Source organism: Cydia amplana, chromosome 17 (genome assembly GCF_948474715.1).
Source record: "Cydia amplana chromosome 17, ilCydAmpl1.1, whole genome shotgun sequence".
NCBI lineage: Eukaryota > Metazoa > Arthropoda > Insecta > Lepidoptera > Tortricidae > Cydia > Cydia amplana.
Genome location: NC_086085.1, coordinates 15,987,395 through 16,015,228, shown reverse-complemented (window position 1 = coordinate 16,015,228; position 27,834 = coordinate 15,987,395). Strand labels below are relative to the sequence as shown.

The 27,834-nt window shown below is 39.5% G+C and overlaps 2 protein-coding genes across 7 annotated transcripts in view; both read left to right on the top strand.

Moving 5' to 3' along the window:
• The window catches only part of LOC134655878 (RNA-binding protein Pasilla), a 91,530-nt gene that overhangs the window by 1,348 nt on the left and 62,348 nt on the right, over positions 1 to 27,834 (top strand). The gene's annotated exons all lie outside the window — the stretch shown is intronic.
• The window catches only part of LOC134655883 (viral IAP-associated factor homolog), a 219,548-nt gene continuing 192,427 nt past the window's right edge, over positions 714 to 27,834 (top strand). The window contains exon 1 of the mRNA XM_063511382.1: positions 714 to 720. Within this exon, the coding sequence (XP_063367452.1) occupies positions 715 to 720 (6 nt within the window). The 5' untranslated portion in view covers position 714. The remainder of the gene's footprint in view (positions 721 to 27,834) is intronic.

The following is a 27,834-nucleotide window of genomic DNA, read 5'->3' as shown; positions in this document are numbered from 1 at the left end:
GCATCGTTGGTGTGATCACTCAGTGTACAGTTTCGACCATTATTATTTGGTTACTCGCAATCTATTCTTCTTGAAATTTTTTATTTCACATCTAAGCTTTTAATTCGCTTTATTTATTTGAGAGTCATCTTCTGAACTAACAAACGATTCAAACTTAACATTTATTTGCATTATCATTATTCAGTAACGTCACCTCAGTAAGTATTTGGCATCTGTTTATTTTGGTAGTCCAGTTGTCAGCGAACACAGCATGTAGGAGCATAGATTGGCACATTATCCATTAATTTATAAAATATAATATTAATGTAACTCACTGTATGAAATGAATGAAAATTGTTATTATGTTTAAATTGTACCTGTTTATTGTTGATATGTAATCAAAATTGTAAGCAAAAAATCTAGCTAACTAAGTTGTGTGAAGGTCTCGCTCGTGATGACTGGCAAGGTCATTGCCGGCTGTGCACTGCAGACGTGTGCGCTGATAAGACACCCCATTGTTTGTGGCGTAAGGTTGTGTTTAGTTTGCGCGGTGGTCGGCTGTGTTGAAGGTTTCGTAGGAGTCGGTGCAAGGTGTATGGTCGTGGGCTTGCGTCATGAGCGCATAGCTCCGGCGTGCCTCACCGATGGGTGGCAAATTGCGCTAGGACTTGCTGATTACTTTTTTTACATACTAAGTAGGTTTAGAAAACTTGTTATTTTGATTAACCATTCAAAATGCCGGTAAAGGCACTTCCTTGGCTGTTATCGTCGAATGTAACTTACCCACGTTTCTCTCCAAGATAGGCAAGCCACTATTTGTTATAAATGTCGTCATGTGCTTTCTTCGGAAGAAGTTCCGTGTAGATTTTTCCCAGTCGCCTCATTTTACGAAATTTCCTTTTCTCCGTTGTACTGCCTAATTGTTATGCCTGTAAAGGCATGGCTGCTGCAATGCTGAATCTACAGAATTTTTTACTTGCTGACATGTCTGTTTTATGGTCAAGACATGGGACAAGGAAATCTAGGCTGCAATCCTATAAATTCCTAGAAACTTTGTAGATACATTTTATGGCAAAATTATTAAGCAATTACCTACCTAAGACTGCTCTGTATATCAATCTTTTAAGGTCACAGATCCCCATTAGGGGCTTAGGGGTCTTAGCGTCGCGAGGCTTAGCCTGCGGAGGCACTTATCGGAGTTCCGTGAGCCGTGACATCATGGCGGGCGCGGTAATCCACGAGTGATAGATTTGCCCAAATGTCAAGGGAACTCCGCGGGAAAATAATGAATCAATGTCGAGTGTCGTTGGCTTCTTGATTACATCAAGTTTAAGAAGCTTATGTCATCAATAGCGATATTTGACTGACGAAATGTAGACCGCCTGTAAGGCCTCCTCCTTTCAGATGACTGAAGTTTTCTATCCATTTTTTTGTGATTTATGAAGTTCACCCCCGAATGGTCCCATGGAAGCTGGTTGCTAATTTATTATCTTGTAAATTTTTCAGTAATTCTTAGCGTTTACTGATCACGGGAAAATACTGGTACTTGGTAGAAATCGCTACAAACACACCGCCGCGTCGCTAATACAAAATAAAAGAAAAATATCAATAATGCCCATGTAATATTGGTGTTACTACAAATATCGCAGCTAAATTGCTAACACGCCCCTTGGGACGAACGTCACCGCGGCTCGTTATTAATTGCAGTTTGTATGCATCAGATGGTTGTTATCGTCAATTTATGATGCCTGCATTAGCCATGCATGTAAACATGATTCTGGTTGACATTGATGCTAGTTGTGCAGTCGTCTAGCTATTTATTAGGAACTATCCGGAACAATGTTGTGAATACCTGTGTTATTTTGATATAAAGTCTATGAGAACATCGTTTTTTAGGGTTCCGTAGCCAAATGGCAAAAAACGGAACCCTTATAGATTCGTCATGTCTGTCTGTCCGTCTGTCTGTCCGTCTGTCTGTCCGTCCGTATGTCACAGCCACTTTTCTCCGAAACTATAAGAACTATACTGTTGAAACTTGGTAAGTAGATGTATTCTGTGAACCGCATTAAGATTTTCACACAAAAATAGAAAAAAAACAATTAATTTTTGGGGTTCCCCATACTTCGAACTGAAACTCAAAATTTTTTTTTCATCAAACCCATACGTGTGAGGTATCTATGGATAGGTCTTCAAAAATGATATTGAGGTTCCTAATATCATTTTTTTCTAAACTGAATAGTTTGCGCGAGAGACACTTCCAAATTGGTAAAATGTGTGTCCCCCCCCCCCCCTAACTTCTAAAATAAGAGAATGATAAAACTAAAAAAAATATATGATGTACATTACCATGTAAACTTCCACCGAAAATTGGTTTGAACAAGATCTAGCAAGTAGTTTTTTTTTAATACGTCATAAATCGCCTAAATACGGAACCCTTCTGCATCTACTCGCAACTCGACAAGGAGGCGCTGGCGATCGTGTTTGGAGTCACTAAGCACCACCAGTATGTGTATGGGCGGAAGTTCACATTGCGGACGGACCACAGGGCACTCAGCTACATATTTGGTAAAAACAAAGGGCTACCGGTGACTGCGGCAAGCCGTTTGCAGCGTTACGCGGTAAAGTTAGCCGCGTATGATTTTAATATCGAATTTATCCGATCAGAGCGTAACTGTTATGCGGACGCTCTTTCTCGTCTTCCTTTAGTGACTCAGAATAGGCCGGGTATGAAAGACGAGGGATGTAGCTATTTAAATTTTGTAGAAGGGGATTTTCCACTTAGTTTTAAAGAGGTTAAAAGTGAGTTGGCGAAAGACCCCCTTTTAAGTAAGATTTACGGATACGTTATGTTCGGATGGCCAAGCAATAGCAATGAGTCAGAAAAGCCTTATTTTAATAGAAAAGAATCTCTTAACATAGACCAGGGTTGTTTAATATGGGGATATCGAGTGGTTATTCCAAAATCTTTACGAGTTGCGGTATTGAATGAATTACACGGTGGCCACCCCGGTATAGTAAAGATGAAACAAATCGCGCGGAATTACGTTTGGTGGGACACACTGGACGCGGACATCGAGCGGGTGGCGGAGCAGTGCGCCGCGTGCCGCGCGCTACGCCCTGCGCCGGCGCCCGCGCCTCTGCACTCGTGGCCGTGGCCAGGGGAACCCTGGGCGAGATTAAACTTAGACTTTCTAGGGCCTTTTAATAACGCGTACTATTTAGTTATAATCGACGCTCATTCTAAGTGGATAGAGGTCGAAAAAATTAAAACGGGATCTGCCTCTGTTGTAATTAATTGCTTACGAACACTATTCGCACGCTTCGGCCTGCCGAAACAAGTAGTCACCGACAATGGGCCACCGTTTTCGTCAGCCGAATTCGGTTCTTATCTCAGACGTAACGGAATTCGACACACTTTAGTAGCTCCTTATCATCCGGCCAGCAATGGCGCGGCCGAGAATGCGGTGCGTACCATTAAGCGAGTGTTGAAGAAAGCCGTTATCGAGAACGAGAAGGACGACACGGCTCTCAGTAGGTTTTTGTTCATGTACAGAAATACTGAACACAGCACTACTAAGAAAGAGCCGGCAGTGGCGCTGCTAGGGCGGCGGCTTCGCGGTCGCCTCGACCTGCTGCGGCCCGACACCGCGGACGTGGTGCGCACCGCGCAGAGGGCTAGCGAGCGGCGCAGCGAGGGCCACGCGTTGCGTCAGGGCGAGCCGGGGGCCGAGGTGCTGGTGCGGGACTACGCGCGCGGAGCGCACAAGTGGGCCGAGGGCCAGGTGCTTGCGCGAGAAGGGCCCGTATCTTATGTAGTGCGAACGAGTGACGGCCGCACACATAAACGACACGTAGATCAACTGCATTTCAGAAAGTCGAGATTTACGCTCAGTGACATTGACGATAAGGCACCCACACCCGTCTCACATCAGCCAGCGGACAATGTCCAGGTAGACATCCCGGAAGTCGCGGGGTTGCCCGCGGACGATAAGGATCAGAGTGGCGGTGAAGGTGGAGGCGAGGACGAGTATGGCACTCCCCCGGGGACTCCGACAAAACATGACGAACGTTGTCGCCGGAAAGCTGCTGTCCGTTGTTTAGAAAGATTAAAACAAATTTAATCAGTCAGAATCATTCGTCCCTTTGCCATTACGCCCTATGCGTATATTAATAAAGACCATATTGTGTGTAGTATTTTAAACTTAGTACGTTTTTATATTTGTCCGACTTAATTACTAAAAAGTTAGTTACATGCATGCTTATTACATCTGTGACGTAATAAATATGCCCTTTATTTCATAATGTAGACTACTCGTGTTTTCATAATGCTACCAATACTTATGTTATATACATATTAACATAATCCTGGCACCAATTGGACCTTGGTGAACATCGACCTAATTACCTAGACGAAAAGGTCCAAATTGTAATAGCTATCTATTAATTTGTCTCATTTATGATGAACCATTATTGTGATAGTTTAAGAAACATTTTGATTAATTTAGGGGAGGACAATGTTATGTATGGTAGATTTGTAGGTAGCTCGGAAAGCTACAAGTACCGACATATTTATGAATAAACGCCATGACAGTCCAAATCGGTGTTTCTTTGCTCGAACACATCACCTTCATGGGCGAATCCGACTCGCACTTGGCCGCTTTTTTTTATTAAAACGGGTTGAATCTGTCTGAATTTGAATTTTGGATTTTTACGATCTACAACTACTAAAACTTGTCGCCCTTTCGACGAAATTATTAGGTTATGCATACTTCGAGTGTCTTTAGTTAGCTAGGGTAGAGGTTCAAAGGTTCATCGATAGAGATAAAAGTTACACATTATTATTATACCATCAGTCAAGCCGTGTCGTTTTATAAAAAATATGTTAAAAAGCTGACCCCGTGCTCTCGGTAGTTTAGAAAACCTGAAGTTGAATATTTATGAATGAGGCATATTTTATTTTGAAAAGCTCTGCTCTGTGAGTCCTACATAGTCTTCGTCTATATATTAGTAGCGGAAAGAACAACGCGCCAAAACTATCTGCCATATAGTTCAGGTTTAAAAGTTGGTATCTGCTACATTCTAATTGATTTACTTACTTAAAGGCTTCGTCACACAGGCGCGTTTTCCGGGCGACGCGTGAGCGGGGCGCGCCGCTTTTACATATAAAACGCTCACGTCCCGCTCACGCGCTACCCGGAAAACGCGCCTGTGTGACGAAGCCTTAACAGTGGCTGCATGGGCGTCCATAGAACTTGAATCCTACCGGCTTGCCTAGTTTTCAGTTGGTGTCAACCCTTTTCTACAACTCATGAAAAAAAAGGAAAATCAAATTAGTAAGTAAGTAAGTAAATACACTTTATTGCACCACAAAGAAAAATACAATAACAGATTTACAGTGTAAATAAAGGTAGCAACAGGCGGTCTTATCGCTGTAAGCGATCTCTTCCAGACAACCTTGGGGTAGCAGGATATAAAGAACAGAAAACTTTTAAAAACAGGTAGAGCACGAAATAAATTACAGGAATAAGAAGATTACACATTCGATCATATACTATTATATAAATATGTACCAATAGGTACAACCAAATAGGTTAATAAATATCACATACATATATAAATACATACAAAAATACAAACACAATATATATATAAGTAAATATATATATATATATATATACATATAAATATATACACAGCGGCACATTAAAGAAGAGATAAGTAATGATTCTTTAGAAGGTTTTTAAAGCTTTGGAGAGTTTTAGCACACCTAATGTCTAACGGCAGACTGTTCCACAGACGAACAGCTCGAAACGTAAAGGAGTCATTATAAAATTTCGTAGAAGAAGGAGGGGGAACAAGTTGATATTTCCGTGAAGGCCTGACGGAGGAGAGATAACTAAAACGTTCTTTAAGGTATGAAGGAGTAGCGGGGTTGAAAAGAATGCTATAGAGAAGAGCTAATATATGAGAATTACGTCGAAGACGTATAGGGAGCCACTTGAGCTGGGCACGAAAGTTGGAAACATGGTCAAATTTACGCAGGCCAAATATAAATCTGATACAAAGATTTTGAAGGCGTTCAAGTTTACTAAGCTGGTCTTCATTAAGATCCAGATAACAGGTGTCGGCATAATCTAATATAGGCATAAGAAGCGATTGTGATAGCGCAATTTTGGTGGCGAAAGGCAAGAAGTTACGTAGTCGGCGAAGTGCACCCATTGATGCAAACATCCTCCTGCTTACCTCGCTAATCTGAGGGATCCAAGATAAAGTGCAGTCTATTATGATCCCGAGATTTTTTACCTGTTTAGCAAATGGAATATGGACACCATCAAACGTAATGGAAGGTAGCACAGAAAAATCAATCCTAGGAATAAGTTTAGAGCTACCCACAATTATCGTTTGGGTTTTAGTTGGGTTGACTAAAAGTCCGTAACGCCTACTCCAATCCGAAATGTTACCCAAGTCACGATTTACGCAGTTGATAATCATAGGTAGATCGCTAATGGTGCCTTGAGAGTAAATTTGTAGGTCATCGGCATAAAGGTGGTATGAGGAAGAAAGATTACTAGTAATTGAGTTTATAAAAATAGAAAAAAGAAGAGGAGACAACACGCCACCCTGCGGAACGCCGGCCAGCGTGCTGCACCACGAAGAACAGAGAGAATCAACTTTTACGCGTTGCCGACGACCTTTTAAATAACTACTAAACCAATCAATCACTGCAGGAGATATATTAAAAGAATGCAGAATTCCGAGCAGAACGTCAAAATCAACCGTGTTGAAAGCGTTACTAAAATCCAACAGCGATAACACGGTGACCTTTCTGTTGTCCATTCCTGCTCGGATGTCGTCGGTAATTTTTACGAGTGCGGTAGCCGTACCATGGCCCGTTCGGAAGCCGGACTGGAAAGGATTCAAGAGCTCATGTCTATTTAAGAAAGATGTTAACTGATGATGTACAAGGCGCTCAAGGACTTTGGAAAGGAAAGGGAGGATAGAAATTGGGCGATAGTCAGAGAAAGAGGAAGGATTTGACTTTTTCGGAAGGGGAATGACGTCAGCGTCTTTCCAAAGTGAAGGAAAAATATTACAGGAAATAGAGTGGTTCAGGATGTGGGTAATAACAGGTACAAGGACATCAAGGAGAGGTAAGATCATGTTACGGCTAACGCTATCCACCCCGACGGCATTGGATGAAATATTTAAGATATTCTTCTTAACATCACTGTCGATGAATTGAGTAAAAGAGAAGGATGGGTGATCAGGAGTTGGGATGTTAGAAAGAAAGTTGAGAGTGTCAGATTTAACTGGTCCAGAAAAAGTGGCAGAAGTAGAAAAGTGGTGATTTAAGCGATCAATATCAATATTGGTGTTAACGGAATCTTGTGCAGATTTCCCTACTCCTAACGACCTGAGAAATCTCCAGACTTTAGCAGGATCACCATTCTTAACAGACCTGTGGATGTGACTCCTCTGGGCATCACGACACACGGTACTGCATCTATTACGCAATGTATGATACCTGCTTTTGTTTTTGTCAGACGGGTTGCCTTTATATTTAGATTTGGCCAAATTTTTCTTGGATATGAGTGACTTAATCTCCTTAGTCAGCCAGGGAGCAGGAACATGTTTGATTTTAATCGGACGTATCGGAGCATGAATATCGTAGATCTGCGTAAGAAGAGAATTGAAAAGAGATACTTTTCCATCTATGGTATCCGCCTCCAATATCGCATTCCAATCAACTAAAAGAGCATCTTCGCGAAGCTTATCAACATTCATCCGACCAAAACTGCGCTGAAGAAGAACCTTGGGAGACAACTTAGGGGGACGGATTTTATATGAAAGGAACAAAAGATGATGATAGGAGAAGGCATCCGCAGAGTACTGATTATATTTAGCAACATGATCAGTAGAGGAGACCAGAGTAAGATCTAGGAGCGATGGAGAACAATTTGGGAAGTGATGTGTAGGTTCAGAAGGTAAAATGGTCATGTTGCAAGCATCGACAATAGATTTTAGAGAGTTTGAGCGAAAATCATTTTTGAGTAAGCATGTATTAAAATCGCCCATAATAATATGGTGATTGTAAGATGGTAGAAGATCTTCAAGAAGCTTTTCGAAGCAGTTAAAGTAGTTAACTCGAAGAGAGGGAGAATAGAAGACGCCAAGAAGGAGTTTTGAGTGAGAGAAGCTCAGCTCAAGAAACAAGTACTCTGCGGTGTCAGAAGAAAGTGGTTGAGGCGACATGGTAAGAATAGAGAAAGGAATATGAGAACGGATATATATTGCAACCCCTCCACCTCCGCGACACGCACGATCATTCCGTACCAAGCGGTAGCCTGGCAAGGAATAAGATATAGAGGGTAAGCAGGGTTTGAACCAAGATTCCGATACGAGAATAGCGTCAATTTTACTAGAATCGAAGGTCATCAAAAAGTCAGTAAAGTGAGCGGGAATGCTTTGCGCGTTTATATGGACTATATTGAGGTTTTTGGGAACGTCAGAAAGTTGTCTGTCAAGTACGTCATGCAGAGGGGGAGGGAGGCTGTGAAAACTCTCACCATCTGAATCGGAAGAAAAGGAAAGAAAGTCATCACTATCACTATTAATGCTTATATTACTTGAATGTGACATAGCCTTTGTGTATAAATATATAATAATAAATATAAAAATATATAAATAACAAAACAAAAAAATAAACTAAACTATTAACTATTAAATTGTTCAGTAAACTGACTACCCGCCAGCAGTATGAAATACGGAATATTTAAACATCTTAAACGACAATGAAGTAATTATAAATAAACAAAAATTTTGACGTAATACGAAACGCTTCAGTTAAACGGCAACATTGCATACAACGTCATCTGTCATCATGTCATGTAATTGTCAAAAAGTTACAACAAGCAGTGTTAACCGGCTAAACTAAATATACAATAATATCAGTACAGAAATAGCAACTAAAAGAAGGTAGAAATACACAGCAAAACAACACAGTCAAGAAAAAGAGCATTGAAATGAACTAAAAAATACTGACATAACAAGAGTTGCAAGAAAGAAACATGATACAGTAATCAGGCTCGAGGCTTTATAGCGGCTTGCCGTTTCACCTTTCCGGCTCGTTGACTCGCAGTAGTCGCAGCAGCTTGACCTGGGGCACCTACATCACTTGCCTTGGGAGCCGGCTCCGCCGGTTCCGCCGACGCCGCGACCTGCACACGGTCGAAATCTGCACGACCAGACACGCAGCTGCGTTTACCATCTTTACCCAAAACGTAGATGCTGCCGTCTCGCGTAAAGCAACTTCGGACTCCGAAACGCTCCCTGGCCGCCATAAAGAGTTCATGTCGAGGCGCTGTTAAGAACTCCGACATTACCACCCCGGAGCCCCTCAATTTGGTTTTGCCAAACCAGATGTTGTTGCGATCGGATAAGTCGCGAAACTTGACCAATATGCATCTTGTTTGGTTGCTTCTAGGCCGACCCATGCGATGACTCCGAGCGATGTCCTCAATAGCCAGCTCACACTGCAGATGTTCCTTCACCAACTCAACAACCCGTGCCGATGTATCCTCTCCACTAGCCTCAGCCACGCCATGGAAAAGAAGTATCTTCCGTCGTGACCGCATCTCCAGGGTGTCTACTTGCTTGGTGTCTATTAGTTCCGGCTTGTATGAGAAAAAAATTGACGCGCCACCTCTATATCTCCTTTGTAAAGCTGTTAGTTAGAGAATGGAACCTATTTTTGAGGCGCAGTCTCATACGCTACTCTGCTACTGCAGCTGATTACGTAACCGTTAGCGTCATCGTTTGTTGTTTCCATATGCTTGTAAAAATGCAAACCATAGTTTAAGGGCGATTGTGCACTACAATGAATTTTACTATCCGGCAGTCCGAGTTTTTACGGTCCGATATAGCACACCATTAAATGTATATAGTAGCTTGTGCACTAGACGTAATTTTACCGTCCGACATTTTACTTTTCCCCATTCCGGACAGTTTTTTTCCGGTCCGAGATGACAGCTATGAAAAACGTATGTGCACTGCGTTTGAAATTAGTATTATTCATGATTTGGCCGCTTTTGGGTTACCTCTCTTTTAGTAAAAAGACGGACAAGTGCACAAGCCAATCATCCGTTTTTTTCATGCCACAGCGCCCACAGCGCCGCACCTGCAAGTAAAATGACGGACAAGTGCACAAGCCAATCATCCGTTTTTTTCATGCCACATCGGACCATGAAAACTCGGACTGCCGGACAGTAAAATTCATTGTAGTGCACAATCGCCCAAAACAAGTAAAGACAAGGAGAATAAACTCCGGCACTGATGTAAATCAAGTGAAGTTCCCTCGCGAATTCTCAATTCCGCGGCTACGGCTAGAAGCATAAAACTGAGGTTTGGCGCAATGAAATGCAAAGTGGTAAATAAAGTGCCCCTCGTACGTGGCCGCCCCGCCCGCAATGCAGCGCTCAAGAGAGATCGTGAGGCGGCGTTCTGTTTTTTATAAAACTTCTATTATGAGGTTGCATAATTCCATTGTCGATTATACTCATCCTAAATTTAAACCGACTTCATAATATTTCTTAGTATACCAATACGTAATATACTATAGTCAGATTATTTTGTAAATGTGTGTTCTGTCGCCAATCGCCATCAGATAGGTAGTCGTAGTAGTAAGTAGTAATCACTTTATTGTACACAACACACGTAAAATTGACAGAAATTGAGATACAAAGGCGAACTTATCCCTATAAAGGATCTCTTCCAGGTTACAGTCAAAGAATTTTATTTATGTACTATTTTTACTTTGTCACAGCGAGTCGCAATATGAACGCCGCTCTTAGGAGTCTCATTTCTAGAGATAACACTACTCGCCCTGAAAGTAAGCACTCGCTCCTCGCTTATCGTTGGGGGTGGGGCTGCTAAGGCCCACGACGATTTCCGCAAACACCTTCCGAGTGCTGGAAACTGGAGCTGAAGTAATTCGCAGCGCCGGACGCGAAACGAAATCGTAGCAAAACGGCGCGCACCGGAAGGCCTGAAAGCGCCACGGAGATCTGAAAAGCGCTACGCGCCGCTGAAAAGGCAACGTTTAGGAACTCACCTTACAAGAAAGTCGCAAATTTTAACAAGTCCGACATGTCGTTAAGTCCTTTTTGCTTGGAAAGACAGAAATAGGAAAAGCATTCATAGAGGCCGTACTTTCGCTCGACGTTTAAGATTTTACGAGAAATAGTTTACACTGCGTTCGACGAGAGTAAAAGCCACGTAAAGGCGGTGTCCCACCTTGCAACAATATTTATACGCGATCTTGTGTCCGAGGAGTAAGGTTTAGATTTGTTTACACAGTTGTCAAAGATAAAATTTGCCAAAGACAAGCTACATAATGGGTGCTTCTAAAGAGCTTGCACGGGCTGGGGAAGTGGAATAGTGCCAACAGGGCGCGCGTGTCTTGTTCAATCGGTGTGCATATGCATAGAACATAGAATGACGTTAATTTAAAAATGTTGTTACATCGTATTATCGTATTATTTATGTACTGTTTCTTGGCTACGATTCGAGATGTTAGAGAAATTGGTAGTGTCGTAAAACGTTTGATGGTCGCGTAGTAATAGTGAATGTAGGTGTGGCATTCAGATTAATCACAAATTATGTGACGTAGGTAAGTAGGTATCAATTGCTTATAAAGGGTGCCCAATAATTAGTGGATAACCTTCTAACCACCGACAGAGCACCTTAGGCTTGTACAGAAAATGCACTTATAGGTCTAGTAGAAGTTTCATGGTTTCCGAGATAATCGAACTTTTCTGTCTAGTGTAACAAGGAACCAAAATTTGAAAAGTGCGATTATTTCGAAAACCACGAAACTTTTACAGACCTATAAATAAATAAAATAAAAATCGTTTATTTCAGATCATTGATCCATAGCGTTATTAGTAGGTATAATCTTAAAAACTATGTTAATTACTAAAAATAATACAAAGAAATAAAAATATAATATAAAAATAAAAACTTATGACTAAAAACTAAAAGCTACGTATTAAAAGCTACGTATTATAATTGTGCAATTACATACATATGTGCAATTTCTTGACCAGCTTAAGGTGCCCTGTCGGTGGTTACAGGTTATCCATTAATTACAGGGCATCTTGTATATATAGGTAGAAACCTAAAATCGCCAGGCGGAGTAACCCTTTAATTTCTTGGTCATTAATAAGCAAAAAAGTGATAGAGAACCGTGGATAAACAGGTCACGATTAGCAAAATAAATATAATATTATCACGTATTATTTCACTTTTCGATTAATACAATAACTCCACTTTAATACCATAATTATAATTTATTACTATAAATGAAACGGCCGGGATAAAAGGTATTAATACACTTGATATAATTACTTTAAATCGTACAATTTAAATACTTGCTCAACAGTTCGCCTGTTGGTTTTGGTTGTTGATTCAGCTTGATGAACGAACTGTTCTTTGCAAACCTATTAATTGTACGTACATTACCAACTGAAATGTTTTGGTTAAGTACTACGTTACAGGTGGTCACAGCCCGTTAGCGCACGTTCTCTTTTACTCCAATTAAGGCGTAATTAGAGTGACAGAGAAAGATGCCCACAATTTGCCAACTTAGGTTTCGCGGTAGGCCCTAGTCTGTTATCATTATCGCTCCGAATCTACAATTGGGTCTGCGATAGCGAGTGTAAATTGCCTTATAATTCGCGATAGTTGCTCCTTGTTGATAACGTATCAGCCACGAGAGCTCCGCTTCGAGCCTTATCAGCTAATGGTTATTTATATATACATTTGTTAGACGTTTTTATTTTAACGTTGTTTACAGTCCACACTAATAGCTGACAATTCGTGAATCCTAATATTGCAAAGATACACGGTTTATCGAAGGTCAGTCAGTTAAGAGTTGCTGTTAACATTAACATTTTTTTTGATCATGAGATCGATGTTGTAATGTTAATGCGGCATAATTTTAGAAGTAGTAACTTAATTATGTTCCCGAATTCACTGTTATGTCGAACTGTTCGATTACTCAGATAGGTAATTAACCTACAAGACAAAATACATATACATATAGCTAAGTTCTTCGTGTCAAACATTTTTATGAAAATCTCTAGCAAATCTAGCTCCAAATCTTAAACGCAACAAACAAACAACCCTCCAAACGTTAATAAATACTGAAAGGAAACTTATTAAGTAAATAACAAAAGGCAATCATCACTAACGAGTAAGTATAATATGATTGGAACGAAAGGAAATAAAGAATTCAATCGGGGTTCGTTTCATTAGCCGTGTTTGAGCACAGGTGTCCGCTGTGGGACCTCAATAATTCAGGCCTCCGGCTATGAAGGCCCGTTGAAGAATATCGGGCTTGCTATGAATACTGAGGGCCCACCGCGAACTACTTCGTTCGTTCGTTCATTTATTTGCTCATCTCTCGAATATGTAAGAGGCGTAAGAGCAATAGAGAGGCAGTTATAAAATAAGTTCTAGGCAAAAAAAAATATTTGTGGTGCAAGCTTTTGTCGCTGGCTGTACTTTTATACTCCTCGAGATAGTTCTAACAATCCCAAACACAATTAGTTTGCGTTGTTTTATCATGGCTCCTCTACACGATGGGCCAACGCCGGCCACTCCAAGGGACGCATTTATGCGTTAGAGGGAGCAAGTGATATTGCTATCTCATTCTACCGCATGGCTGCGTCCCTTGGAGTGGCCGGCGTTGGCCCATCATGTAGAGGAGCCATCACGGAGATCCCATGGCCAGTATGGCCACCTCCAGTCTACATCGTCAGATTAGCTCCATGTCATCGAAATATTACATTGTTATCCGATTTACATATGTATGCAAAATTTCAGCTCAATCGGAAATCGGGTAGTTGGTCTTTAGCTTTCAAGATGTGTCACTAACAAAATAACGTAGATACTAACAGGGCAAGTTAAATAAAAGCTTGTAACATAGATTGGATGTTCGCGGTAGGTCCGCTAGGTGAGAAGCACCGATATTTTCGGGAAAATATGCGGTTTTTGGTTGTCAAGTGTCAGAAGATTTAGTTTTGAATTGATAGTAGAGGTAAACACTAAACTAGTATTCTCCATGGACCTAGAATATTACGGACAGAGTTTCGCTTACAACACAACTGTGATTCCAACATCCACCAGTTTCATAGTATTTACGCGTGACACACACACATTGACAACCCACATCCACCAGTCTGCCGTCAGACGTGTCGAAACGTCATTGAAGTAAACATGTCGAAGAAAAATATAAAATATGCCGGCATGCGTAGTTAAATCCTGCTAGAATTGTACCGATCGAAAGAAAAAAAGTCACGGAATAACTTTTCATACTTAAGTTTATCAATTAGTACGTAAAATCACGATAATTTGTTGTTTATAAATTACCAAACTGCAAAACAGGAGTGTGACCAGTAACATGAATAGGGTAATTTCCCGAAAGTAGGGTAATTGATACCCTTCTTATTAAATCATTATGTATTAAGAGATCATTTAGGTAAATGGTTAAATTATTGATTGTGCATTTTAAACTAGGTCGGTATGGTAATTTCCCGATACTAAGGAGCGATACTTAACGTTTGTTTGTTATATATTATAATTTTTTTGTTGAATACCAGATATGTTTCAAGTTAAATGTATAAATTAAAAAACATGACGAACTGATTTCATTACGATGCTAAATATCATTAGGTATTGAAAATAATGTTTGCACAAAGTAATTGTGCAATATTGCGCATTTTCAAGACCTATAAAATCAGATACGTACACACCTTTTTTATTGTCTAACGTAAAACTATCCTAATTTTTTTATTTGAAAACAAGGACAATATTAAAAATAATTGTTTCACCATTAGGGGAGAATTTGTGTTACATGGTAACACTCATCTACACGCACACATTCAAACCGTCCGCCATTGCAGTGTCACAGTTTGTCTTAGGTGACAGTCCGTCCGTAATATTATAGGTCCATGGTATTCTCATAATCTCATAAATTCAAAACCAGTTTTTGTATTTGGGTTAATCAACTTTTTCTTGTCATAGGTTGCTATGGTTACGGTCTCCTGAGTCACTCAAATTCTAGGTTTTTCGTATTTAAATGAACCAAACTTGCATTTTATGGTAGTTAGTTATAAGACCTTTCCATAATGGGACATCTACTGAGCATGTTAGTAGAGTAGAACATGGTACAGCAGTTCTTCTAACAATATATGCTACTATTATCCTCGCTGATGGGACAGAATAACAACAAGAAATAGTTGATTGACCCATTTATGAATGTGAACCTTACTTTATTAAAAACTAGATTTGTAGTTGTACAAGTACTCGGGAACGTCGAAAACTTGCTAGCTTAAAACTATGCATATGCACAGTAAGTTATTCCGAATGTGCAAACTTTCTTGAGAAAGCAACATAGAAAGTCGGGTCAATTCACTATTGTAACAAATTTCCATTCCATCTTCGCGTTTTAGTAAAAATGTGGGAGGTTTAACACTTACCAAAAACGGTATCAAGTAGCTGAGCCACATATTTTTAACAAGGTGAATTTTGTACATGACTGCAACTGCACTAATGGGTTCCCTGTTATAGCCACATACTTAATTAATTACTATGAGATGTGCACTGGCCGTCTCATCCGCTCTTGACACAGCGTTGCAACAATCATCCGTGCAGTGGCCATTTATGGGTGCCCTATTGATATTCCGAGAAAAATTACGTCGATTTTTGTTTCGCCGACAACGATTCGCCGACGGGTTGTTTGGCAGAGTAACGATTGGCCGAATCTCATTACGCATAATAGTCGTTTGCGAGAGTAGTCAATAAGCCGAACATTGATACGCATATTTACTATTCGTAGAATAATCATTTAGTAACTGTCATAATTACCCGAGAAATCATTGGTCGAAACACAATAGGTCGAATGTTCATTTGGCATATTATTGACTAGCAGAACATAGAATATTCTTACCCCCGGAGTTACACACAATGTTTTTCATCACACTTGCGAAGAAAGAACTAAATTTTAATCGAAATAATTATAAACTAAGGTGAGAGTTCAAATATTTTGATGAAGTGTACCTGATGATGATGATTGTTTTGATGATAATGATGATGATTTACTTTCAGTAATATGTTCAGCGATTACTCCGGCACCCATGGTCCGATTTGAGTAAGTTACCTTCGAGGTATTCCCATAATAATTTTCTTCTTTAATCTTTATTCTGAGGAATTGACGGAACTTCTAAATTTTTAAAGGCATTTGTATTATGATTTGGATATTTTCTAAAGTAACTCAAGCATTTCCTCCCGAAATCCACCAATTTGATGTAGTGCAATTGTAGCCTCTCTACATATTCGCTAATTTCTTCGTAACTTACTTTATATACATATGTATACCTACTTAACGCATTTAATTAAAAAATGATAATATTTTATATCATCCTTTTGTTGCGAAAATAAAATTATATGTATAATGTGAAACGTTATTCGACTAAACATTGCTTAAACGAAACAGTTACTCTGCCAAATGGAAATCGTCCGATAATAGTTCAGCTAATTTACACAGAAGCGAACTGAACTGTATGTGAACCAAGAGTTTACGTAACGTTAGTCGACCAAAAGTTACATTTACAAATAAATGACTCTGAGAAACGATGTTCGGCGAATCGTTGTCGGCGAATCGATAATCTGCTAAAAGTTTCTCGGAGAATCATTAGGTACCCCCATTTATGACTAGTTTTAGTAGCTTCAAAAGTCGAAGCATTTGTAGGAAAAATACTAAAATCAAACATCGGTTTACTAAACAACACATTGCGCTACCACGAATTATAATTACGTGAAAACACGTAATGCTTACACTATTATCTAACGAATAAAAAAAGATTCACCTGCCATTGAAACTTGTACCGAAATCTAGTTGGCTTAGAGTCTAAAAAGGAGGAGCAGCGATAAGTAAGAGTTGTATGTTTATGAGTATAATCGATGCGCATTTAGTAGCGGAATTGTCACAAGTTGCGCGGGCACGAATGGCGAATAGCAATTTTCCATGTACTAACAACAAGATTCTTATCTGACCATCGGTGGGTTTAATGCTTTTCCAATCAAAATCACGAATTGACAGTGTAGATGGTACCGAAATCTGGCTCTATGCATTTATTTGGCAAATATCATGAACAACTGTAGTGGCTATAATTTCTATAGAATACCTATACAAGATAGATAGATAGATAGATAGATTTATTTATTTCATAATACAGATTACATTATAAATTGCAGGCATGTCAATCTACAAGAATTCATATTATGATCGTCAAAACAAGGATGTCACCAGAGTATAATCAATAAAATATTAAATTAAAAATAAAATAATTTCAGAATGATAAGATTTTAAAATAATGTCAAGATAGTATCTCCTGTGGCGGATCGTCAAAATCTATACATCATTCATAAATTCGCTAACAGAGTACAACGGTTTATCCAACAAAAAATCTCTTAATCGGCGTTTAAATGCTTGATCACACAGTTCACTTCTTATAACGGCCGGAAGTCGTTCATAATAGGTAGGTCCTATGACACGTGGGTTTTTCTGAGCCAGGGCCATACGGCGAGGAACCGTTCTTAGCCGTCCCGTGGAACGGACGTTTATACCCTCAACATGAACTCGTTTGAATTCGGATATATTATTTCTTACGTACATTATGATTTCAAAAAGATATAAGGAAAAGTGCGTCATAATGCGATATTCTACGAACAGATCCCTACACGAGTATCTAGTATTCACTCCCGCCAAAATGCGTAGCGCGCGTTTTTGGATAATTAAAACTCGTTTTGCATCTGTCGAGTTTCCCCATATTATTGTACCGTACGATATTAATGAGTGGAAATGTGCATAGTATACAGATCTTAAGGCGTCCTGGGATATAAGGGGTTTTAGTTTTCGCAGTGCAAAAACGGCACCACTCAATCTGGCGCAGAGTTTATCCACGTGACATTTCCAGTTCAAGTTGGAATCTATCATGAACCCCAGAAACCGGTTTTCGTCACACATTGTCATTGGTGTATTTGCAAAACAAGGAGGTACTTCAATATGACGTCCCGAGAAAAGCATAATGTTAGACTTAGTTATGTTCAAGAGTAACCCATTTGCAGAGAACCACTGCTGCAGCTGCACACACGTCTCATTCACCCTTACAATGAGTTCTTCGTATGTCTGAGCACTAGCAATAACTGTGGTATCATCTGCAAACAGCACCGGTAGGCCTGTCGTAATGGCAGTTGGAAGGTCATTAACGAAAAGCAGAAATAAGGTGTTGCCGAGTGATGAGCCTTGAGGGATACCAATATCAGCAGTTCCAACGTCAGAATCGTATCGTTTACCACTTGCATTTAACTTGACAGCTTGTATTCTGTTGGTTAAAAAAGATTTTATTAAATTGTAGGTGTTATTAGTGATTCCATAACGGTATAATTTGGTTAAAAGTAGTTTATGATTAATAACGTCGAACGCCTTAGACAGATCGCAAAATATACCAGCCATCTTTTGTTTTTCATCTAAGCCAGTGACAATTTGGTCAAATATATTAATGGCTGCCGAGGTGGTGGACATTTTCTTTCTGTAGGCATACTGGTTCTTCGTTAATAGTCCATTCGATTCTAAGTAGTCCATTAGACTAGATGAAATTATTGACTCCACCAATTTAGAGATGGTTGGTACAATTGCGATCGGTCTATAGTTGTTGACATCATCGGTATCACCCTTCCCCTTAAATACGGGACATATTCTTGTGTTCTTCAACACCTGAGGATATGCACCTACCTCAAACATATTGTTAATAAGGGCTAATAATATATCAGCTATTACTGGCCAGATACATAAAAGTATGTTTAATGATATATCATATGTATCAACAGTTGCACGCGTTTTTAACAATGACTGTACCACCTTGTCTAAGAGCTCGCGCGTTACGACGGGGAGGGCGAAATTTGGTATTTTGGTGTTACTAAGGTGATTGCTCAAGAAGCGGGTAGATGACATCTCGTCACTTTGAACCATATACTTTGACGCAACAGTTAAAAAGTGTTCATTGAGCGTATTAGCTGCTTCTTTTTTTGAGACGTTAGTGTTAGTTAACGGATTTTTTACACAGATTATATGTGACCTACTTTTTGTGCCGGCCTCCTCATTAATGACCTTCCAAATCTCTTTGGATGGATTTCTACTCTCTGCTAACCGTTTTTCTATATGTGTTCTTCGAGCTTGCAATGTTGAAATTTTCACAAGATTTGCGTAGTGAGAAATACAATCTGTTATCACTGTATTATTAGGGTATTGTAACCTCATTTCTTGAAAGTCATTGTATTTTTGTAAGTATTGAGACAATTCATCAGTCATCCATGATATTTTAGACTTTTTTCTTAATCTTAATTTTTTGATAGGAAAATGGATATCCATATAGTGTGATAATATTGTAAATAATTTTATGAATTTAATTTCTATGTCAATTTCATTGTTATAAATAAAATTAAAATTACAATTTAAAATGTCATAATAAAATGAATGAATGCGGTCATTATTAAACAAACGTCTTTCGGGGAGGTCAGGTTTACTTTGCTCCTTTAATATTGAGATCTCAAAACGTTGCGCGTTGTGATCACTGATAACCGTGTCCACTGGCGCCACGGTAAGGCTATCTCGAACTCGGTTGGCTATACCGCAGTCAATGGACGACGCTGATTCAGCGCTCACGCGAGTTGGGAAGTGGACTGTGTTAAAACATTCGAAACTATTTATGACGTCATCAACACGTCGTTTCAAACTATTATCCGATAGGTAGTCAACATTCTGATCGCCTATTATAAGAATTTTTTTGTTTTCGTCAGTTATCTTATCTAATAATAATTCCAAATTCGTTAAATAAATGTCAAAATCGCCATTTCCGGTTCTATACAATACAATAATAATCAAATTATAAGTTACAATTTCTATAGCTGTGAACTCGAAGTGATATTCAACAGCAAAACGAATCAAATCATTACGTTGTTTATATTGTATACCCTCATATACATATAAGGCGCAGCCGCCGTGGGCAATGCGCGAACGACAGTAATAATTAGCTAGCGAGTAGTCACATAACCTTACTCTTTCTATTTCCGATTTTTTACACCATGTTTCGGTTAATCCTAGAACGTGTGGTTTTTCAGTGTTACATAATAAGTCTAGTAATGATGTTTTGCCACAAATAGATCGTACATTTTGATGTATAATTATAAACTTATTTATTATTTCGGTGCCGTCCCGGTGACTCGTTCTTTGGAGTTTTTTGATCGCGACAGTGCAGTGTTAAATAATCGAACTTCTGCTCCGGCTGGCCAATTTTGAGGGTTTTTCGCAATTCTCAACTTGTTAGCAGGCACGTCCAAGCGAAATGAAGTGTAAGAACCTCGAGTTACAACAAGCTGTTCACATACAGGGGATGAAATATTCATTTCAGTCTGGACATGGTGGATGACGTCATCTGCAGTGGTGTCGTCGCTTAGATTGAACACGTGTAGACTGACGATACGAGGAGCAGCAGCACGGAGACCCGATGAACGTGACGACTGGGTTATCGGAGTGTTCGTGTCAGCCACTTCTGGCGATGAAGATGGAACTGAATTCACTTTTTGTTGGGGAGGTGGGACGGAGGGTGTATCAGCTGCAACCGCAGGTTGAAGACATTTGTCAGTGCCAGCAGGGTTCCCTCGCTTACGGCGACGCCGCTGCTCAGTCACGGGCTCTAGTTGAGCAGGCAGTGCTGGGGCTGGCGCAGGGTGTACAGGGGGTGAGGGTGGTGCAGTGGTAACAGGTGTATCATCAGTGGGAGATTCTATGTGAACTATACCCTCTGGACCAGACTCATTTAGTGAGAAATTTAGCAGTGAGTGATTGTGAAGTGGTGCATGTCCGTTGTTACTGGTGATCGCTCGAAAAACCATCTGGATAACACTTGTTTGACTTGTAAGTAGTTTCTGTTGTTCGCGTATAATCTCATGACAACTTTTTTAAGAACAAGATTAACAAGATTTAGATTAACAAGATTTAGATTTTAGATTTCTTTATTTCAAGATGAAAATTACACTATAAATTTGGTACATTCGTCAAAATTATGTTTATCTTCTCATCATGATCGTCAAAAATTACATTATAAATTAAAAATTCAAAATAATAAGATTAATTGTGTCTCCCAATAAGGATCGTCATGCATGATGATGCATGATGGTGGATGAGCATTTATTTTCATTTCTTTCAAATCCCATTGCTAAGTTTGCCTCCCGCCAGTAATTTTAAGAGGGTGTTTGCGTTTTAGGGTACAGCATAAGGAATGTTTGCAATGGTGCCCTATTGATATTCCGAGAAAAATTACGCCGATTTTTGTTTCGCCGACGGGTTGTTTGGCAGAGTAACGATTGGCCGAATCTCATTACGCATAATAGTCGTTTGCGAGAGTAGTCAATAAGCAGAACATTGATACGCATATTTACTATTCGTAGGTAGAATAATTATTTAGTAACTGTCATAATTACCCGAGAAACCATTGGTCGAAACACAATAGGTCGAATGTTCATTTGGCATATTATTGATTAGCAGAACTTAGAATATTCTTACCCCCGGAGTTACACACAATGTTTTTCATCAGACTTGCGAAGAAAGAACTAAATTTTAATCGAAATAATTATAAACTAAGGTGAGAGTTCAAATATTTTGATGAAGTGTACCTGATGATGATGATTGTTTTGATGATAATGATGATGATTTACTTTAAGTAATATGTTCAGCGATTACTCCGGCACCCATGGTCCGATTTGAGTAAGTTACCTTCGAGGTATTTCCATAATAATTTTCTTCTTTAATCTTTATTCTGAGGAATTGACGGAACTTCTAAATTTTTAAAGGCTGTGTATTATGATTTGAATATTTTCTAAAGTAACTCAAGCATTTCCTCCCGAAATCCACCAATTTGATGTAGTGCAATTGTAGCCTTACGACGAGTCTGACACTACATATTCGCTAATTTCTTCGTAACTTACTTTATATACATATGTATACCTACTTACTTAACGCATTTAATTAAAAAATGATAATATTTTATATCTTATCTTATTTATACCTTTTGTTGCGAAAATAAAATTATATGTATAATGTGAAACGTTATTCGACTAAACATTGCTTTAACGAAACAGTTACTCTGCCAAATGGAAATTGTCCGATAATAGTTCAGCTAATTAAATAATTTACACAGAAGCGAACTGAATTGTATGTGAACCAAGAGTTTGCGTAACGTTAGTCGACCAAAAGTTACATTTACAAATAAATGACTCTGCGAAACGATGTTCGGCGAATCGTTGTCGGCGAATCGATAATCTGCTAAAAGTTTCTCGGAGAATCATTAGGTACCCGTTTGCAATAGGCACTAATATTGGCATTCGTGATGCGTCTCTCGGAGATAGTCGCGTTTTCAAATAATTTTGAGTGTCAACTACACTTTATATCCACGTTTTGGAACTAAGCACGTAATTAATTTAATAGCGTGTATCGGAGCATGGATGTTGCGACACTTACGACACGACACACCGCCGACGTAAATAAATCTTCTGCGGCGTAAATACGCGCGATTAAGTCCCGTTTAGTTTAAATTACTGGTTGCTTTCCGCAATATCTTAGCTGGTGTACCTACTTTTTTGCCAAATGGTGAATACCTGCACAAATTAAGTACGTTTAAGACTCAATCCTGCAACTGTCAGTAGCAAGTTACTTCTAAAAAACCTATGGTTAGTACTTAGACTACTTAGTACCTTAGTATGCAAAATCTTTCCTCTTGGTTAAGACGTCTCTGTGGTATTTTGCATACTACTTCTCTGGATTATAATTTCCAAGTAAAAACAAAACGGGTTTTGTAAAATTCTAATGAAGATTGAAGACAAATGCTTAACACAATCAGATTATTCAAAATTTCTACCTTAACAACAACAACAACCGCATTTGGTGTTGGTACACAAGGGAAGCCATTCCATCGTTTACCAATATTCAATCCATAAAATCAAACAAAACACACATTGTTATTGTGTGGAGAGCTTTGGCCCGCGGCTTTATCATTTCTGCTTTCCCGTTCCTTTCGGCCTTCCGCCGGATATTGCGGAGGCTCCGTCCCCGCCGTATTCGCTTCACTCCACTTTTACGATGTAATCGTTTGAGAGCCTTTAGGCCTATCGAAGTATCCCAGCCTCTAATTTCCTAAATTACAAACTCGACATTTTATAATTAGTATAGCTTTAAAAGATAATCTTCTTCAATTAAGTTACAGGCTTTTTACAGTTCTTTTGTGAAATCTTAGATCGTTTTGTAGCAATAATATTAGCATAAACAAACATTCTTTCCTTTCCATAGTGGTCTCTCGACATTCTTATATTCCGTCGTAAAAGTTAATCGCCGCAACAAATCAAATAAGTACTCTGCACGGGGAGTGTTTCGGATGCCAGTCGCGTCATGTGGGACGGCGGGTCAGCATACTTTCGTTTGTTAGCTGCGTCATGATGTCAGCCAGCAGTACTGTTCTTACGTAAGCTAAGCGCATTGCTGCTTTTTGATTAGCTTTAGAGAGACAACAGAGGATCCGCCTGTCTAGGAAGTCTTCAAACATACTTACACACAGCAGTGGCTGAGATACGCGTCGTACTCGTGAACGGGTGCTGTTTGTGGAGACGGGTCTGTTTAAGCTAACACGAATATATTTAGTAACTTTATTTTTTAATTTAATTGCAGTGAGACGCCTCATTCGGTTCTCGTATGTTTTTTTTTTTTCTCGTAATGTGTTAATCATACAGGATTGTGACTCTTGGAGACCCTATACATCTCTAAGGATAATTTGATAAACTATGTTATTTTTTAGTTCTGACACTTAGAGACATTTACACCTCTAAATAAGTTTAGATTTTTTTTCCATGTATCTGTTTTGTTTTTATTTTAATATTATTATTATAGTTTTTTTATGTAATTCGACATTAAGAGACCTTATACATCTCTAAGTAATTGTATTACGTTAGTTTGATTTGGTAGTTGTAGTTGTATTTAATAATTGTTGATGTATAATTATTATTATTTTGCTTTTATGTAAATTCAATGTTGACGTGTAAAAGTGCCCTTGTGGCCTATTTGCTGAATAAATGTTGAAGTTGAAGTTGAAGTTGCAGAACTTGTCGCAGAATATCCAAACGCAATGACTTCTCTTTTTGCCCGGCTGATGCGTACACGTCAAAATCTTTTGATCACCTTTGTAGATCCCTTAAAATGTCTGTCAACGATGTGTTTAAGATTCCCGTTGCGGCAAAACGCTTAACCCATAAAATCGAGTGAACAGGTTAATCGCCCGTGGAGGCTCGTGGGAGGCGTGAGACGTGAGTGTCCTCAGCACTCGAGGTAGCCTCGAGAGGCATTAGAATGACGTGTAATCCACTCACCCGCACCGCCAACAGTATTACGATCTGCGTAACACTTTGTGCTGAGCTGACCTACATTTCCGAACCTTTATCAACAAAAGTGTATTAATGTCACTGTGACGCTTTATCGGACGAATTGCCGAAATAGTTTTGCCAACTCACCTACGTCGAGATAGCGTAAGATTTAAGCAGGCTGTTTTGATAAGAGATATGACCTTCATTACCGTCCTATTGGTTACGTAAGCGCATCAACTTTCTTATCTCGATGAAAGCAAGTCATGGCGTGGAGAATTGATGCGGGTTGGAAGTTCATCGATTATGTTTCAGTTTTGTACAAATCGGAATGTAGGAGTGAAGGTTTGATTGATAAAATGTAGCCAAATAGCGTGTGCCGTGTGAAGTCAAATATTACCTTGACTTACGAACTCTGATTGCCCAATTTAATTTCTGATTAAACAATATCCAAAATTCACACCCATCAGCGAGCTTTATACGTTTGGACATTCACGATTAATGTTGGCATTGACGAGCGTTGTATTTCATTAGACACTGAGTGCCAAATGATAATACTTGATGCTCCTCGAGCCATTCTCGATCTTGGCTTGTTTATATTAGGGTGTGTATTCCTACTACTGATAGTTTAATGGGCAAAAACACGTGTAGGTTACGTTTGTATTGGTTTTATGACACGGTGACAAAAGATAACAGCGGTTGTTCAGTGCTTTTGTAAGATTTATAGACTGTAGAGCATAGGTAATTTGTCGGAAGGACGATTTGAGAACGAGGAATGTACTTACTTACGTACTGAGATTGTGCAACCGCATCGCTACCGAGTACTTTTACAGATTCTTTAACAAGTTTGGCGCGCTGTGGGCTTCTAATGGACATCCCACGGTATAGTTTTTAAACTAGTTGGCGCCACGCCTCAGGCCGAAGCAACTTGCACACAAAGTGGCTACTTTTTATCGCCCCTAAAGAAGATTGCCATCACGAGGGCCCGAAGTGGCTCCCGCCCGTTGTTTACTTTTTGCGTATTTACGACTCGATAGTAAAGTCTGTTTAATTGTTTGATTTTATAGCCCAACGTCTTGCCCTATTTTATTGAATCTATAGGCCGGCCCGAATCTACTGATTTATTGCGTTGGAAAGTTAGATCTTTAGTATTTATTAGCTGTTTGTTCGGCTTGATGCTTAGGTTCGCCTTTTCCTTATCCCGTTCGAATACATCCCATTCACAAACACGTTCATAAGCTGTTTCTCTGCACAATATTAACAAAGATGAAACGAACAACTTCTTGATAAACAACGCGCAGATTCTTCGAGACAATACGATACAAAGTTTTCTGCTATATCACATTCTACGCCATATTACGAATGCTGGCCGGTGTTAGTTTTGGAATGAATTACAATTTCGATGAGCTAGCTCATTACCAATTCTAAAGCCGGTCGGCGCTCGCGCAGCCGGTATCGAAACTATCGAGTATCGACGTTAACGACGTCTATAGATAGTCGCCGATAACCCCGCGACGAGCGACGATTGATCGCTGTGACACTAGCCTACTACGAACGGGTTATTACACGTTAGAGTTCGCGTGCACTTGCGCTATTTTGTACAAAAACTAACCACTTCAAATAGCGACTCGTGCGCGCCACCATGGCCTCCTTGATCCACAGAACATGCTGACGTAAACGACCTTTTATGACCTAAATTATCGCGTGCATTAAAATACGAGAGAAGGCTTTTTATAATTCTCAAACGTTCGATGTTTCTTTCGAGATAAAAAGTAACCTTTCTGTTTTCACCTTCGTAATTTAATATTACAAAGTGGATCATATTAATATTTACTTTGCTGAAATTGTTTGCAGAACGATCCCTGAAGTTATTTTATAAGTCCCCTTTGAACACTTTGAGACACCGACAAGAAAGTTTTTCGCAGTGCGGCGAATTGAACGCCGTTAAATAACGATATTGCTTGAGTTCCTCCCGCAGAACTCTGATGACGCCTTGCGCGACCCCCAGGACCCCCTGCTCTCGATTGACCTGCTTTTACCCCGTACGGACGCCTAATGGTTCTCTACAACAACTCACGTTTAACACTTCTAAAGTAATAACTCTGACACGCTATTCAACGCGAAGAATACCTTCTCAACTAATTTCTTCATAAAGGATGTACCAAAAGTTTACGACGGAGCTTTGTGAAGCCATTCCAGAACCACTGAAAAGCTGTGGCTCAATAAAGTAAATTCTTATCACATTTTCACACAGAAATGGTTATTCCACGAATAAATTAAACCTGAAGTTATCGATGAAGCTTCAACTTCCTTCTGCACAAACGCGGCAAAAGCCCAGAGACATTGGGCGAGTTTCTCTCGCTTTTATCCCCCTTTGTACTAGACCTTACTAATTGATTTCTTCAGAGTTCAAACTGCTGGCAAAAGTTTGAAGCGAAGCAAATTCTTCGCGCAGAATGTTCAACAAAAGCTCAAGGCAGAAAATCGAGCGACGTTTTCCTCTTCGTGACTAGATAAAGTGTTGATTTTATTTCCATGAAAATGTTCAGTGTTGAGAGAAATCAGCGAGTAGATAATATAGCGATGTTTATTAAGGGAAAATGGAAGTTGAAAGGCATTGTTAGCGAGGACTTTCATAGTTGTGACGGGTGCCGTCAGGCGGAGACAGGTGCTCGGCTGAAAGGCTGAATGCAGGCTGGAGCCTCGGCCGAAAAGCCTTATGTCCTTATGAACGTTACAGCCCATACGACTGTTCGGGCTAGTGTATTAGTGAAGCACGTGTTAATGGCGCCCTCGGCGCTGATTACTTTCTCCGCGGCAAGTTCTAGGTTTCTAGATTACTGGAACGGTGTGGAACTAATGCGTTACATAATTTATCTAACGTTACGCTCGTGAGAATTGTGTGAATGTGAATGTTATTGTTGTGATCGAATGAAGAAGCCATTCATTGTCAAACGCCAGATAACGTAATATTATGCATTGTAATGCTAATGAACAAGTCAATGTTATCTGTGTGTATCCATTTATTTGTTCTATTTAAAATATGTATACTATATATTTCTCAAATATTTTACGTAACTCTTGCTGTCTTCTCTTACTTGCTCAAAGTGGGCCGGAAAAGATCAACGACACAAGTATGCCTTTGTAGTGCGTAAAGTTTATAATATGTTTCTCTAGTTTTCTGCAGTACGTAATGTAGTAGAAGTCACTATGAATATTTTATTTGTAAAGCTTACAAGTATATGAAAGAGCGAAGCCATTATTTAATGCGTAGATAGCCGCAAAAAAGAGCAGTAATGTAGAGCGCAATTCGTTTAATGTACGAACATG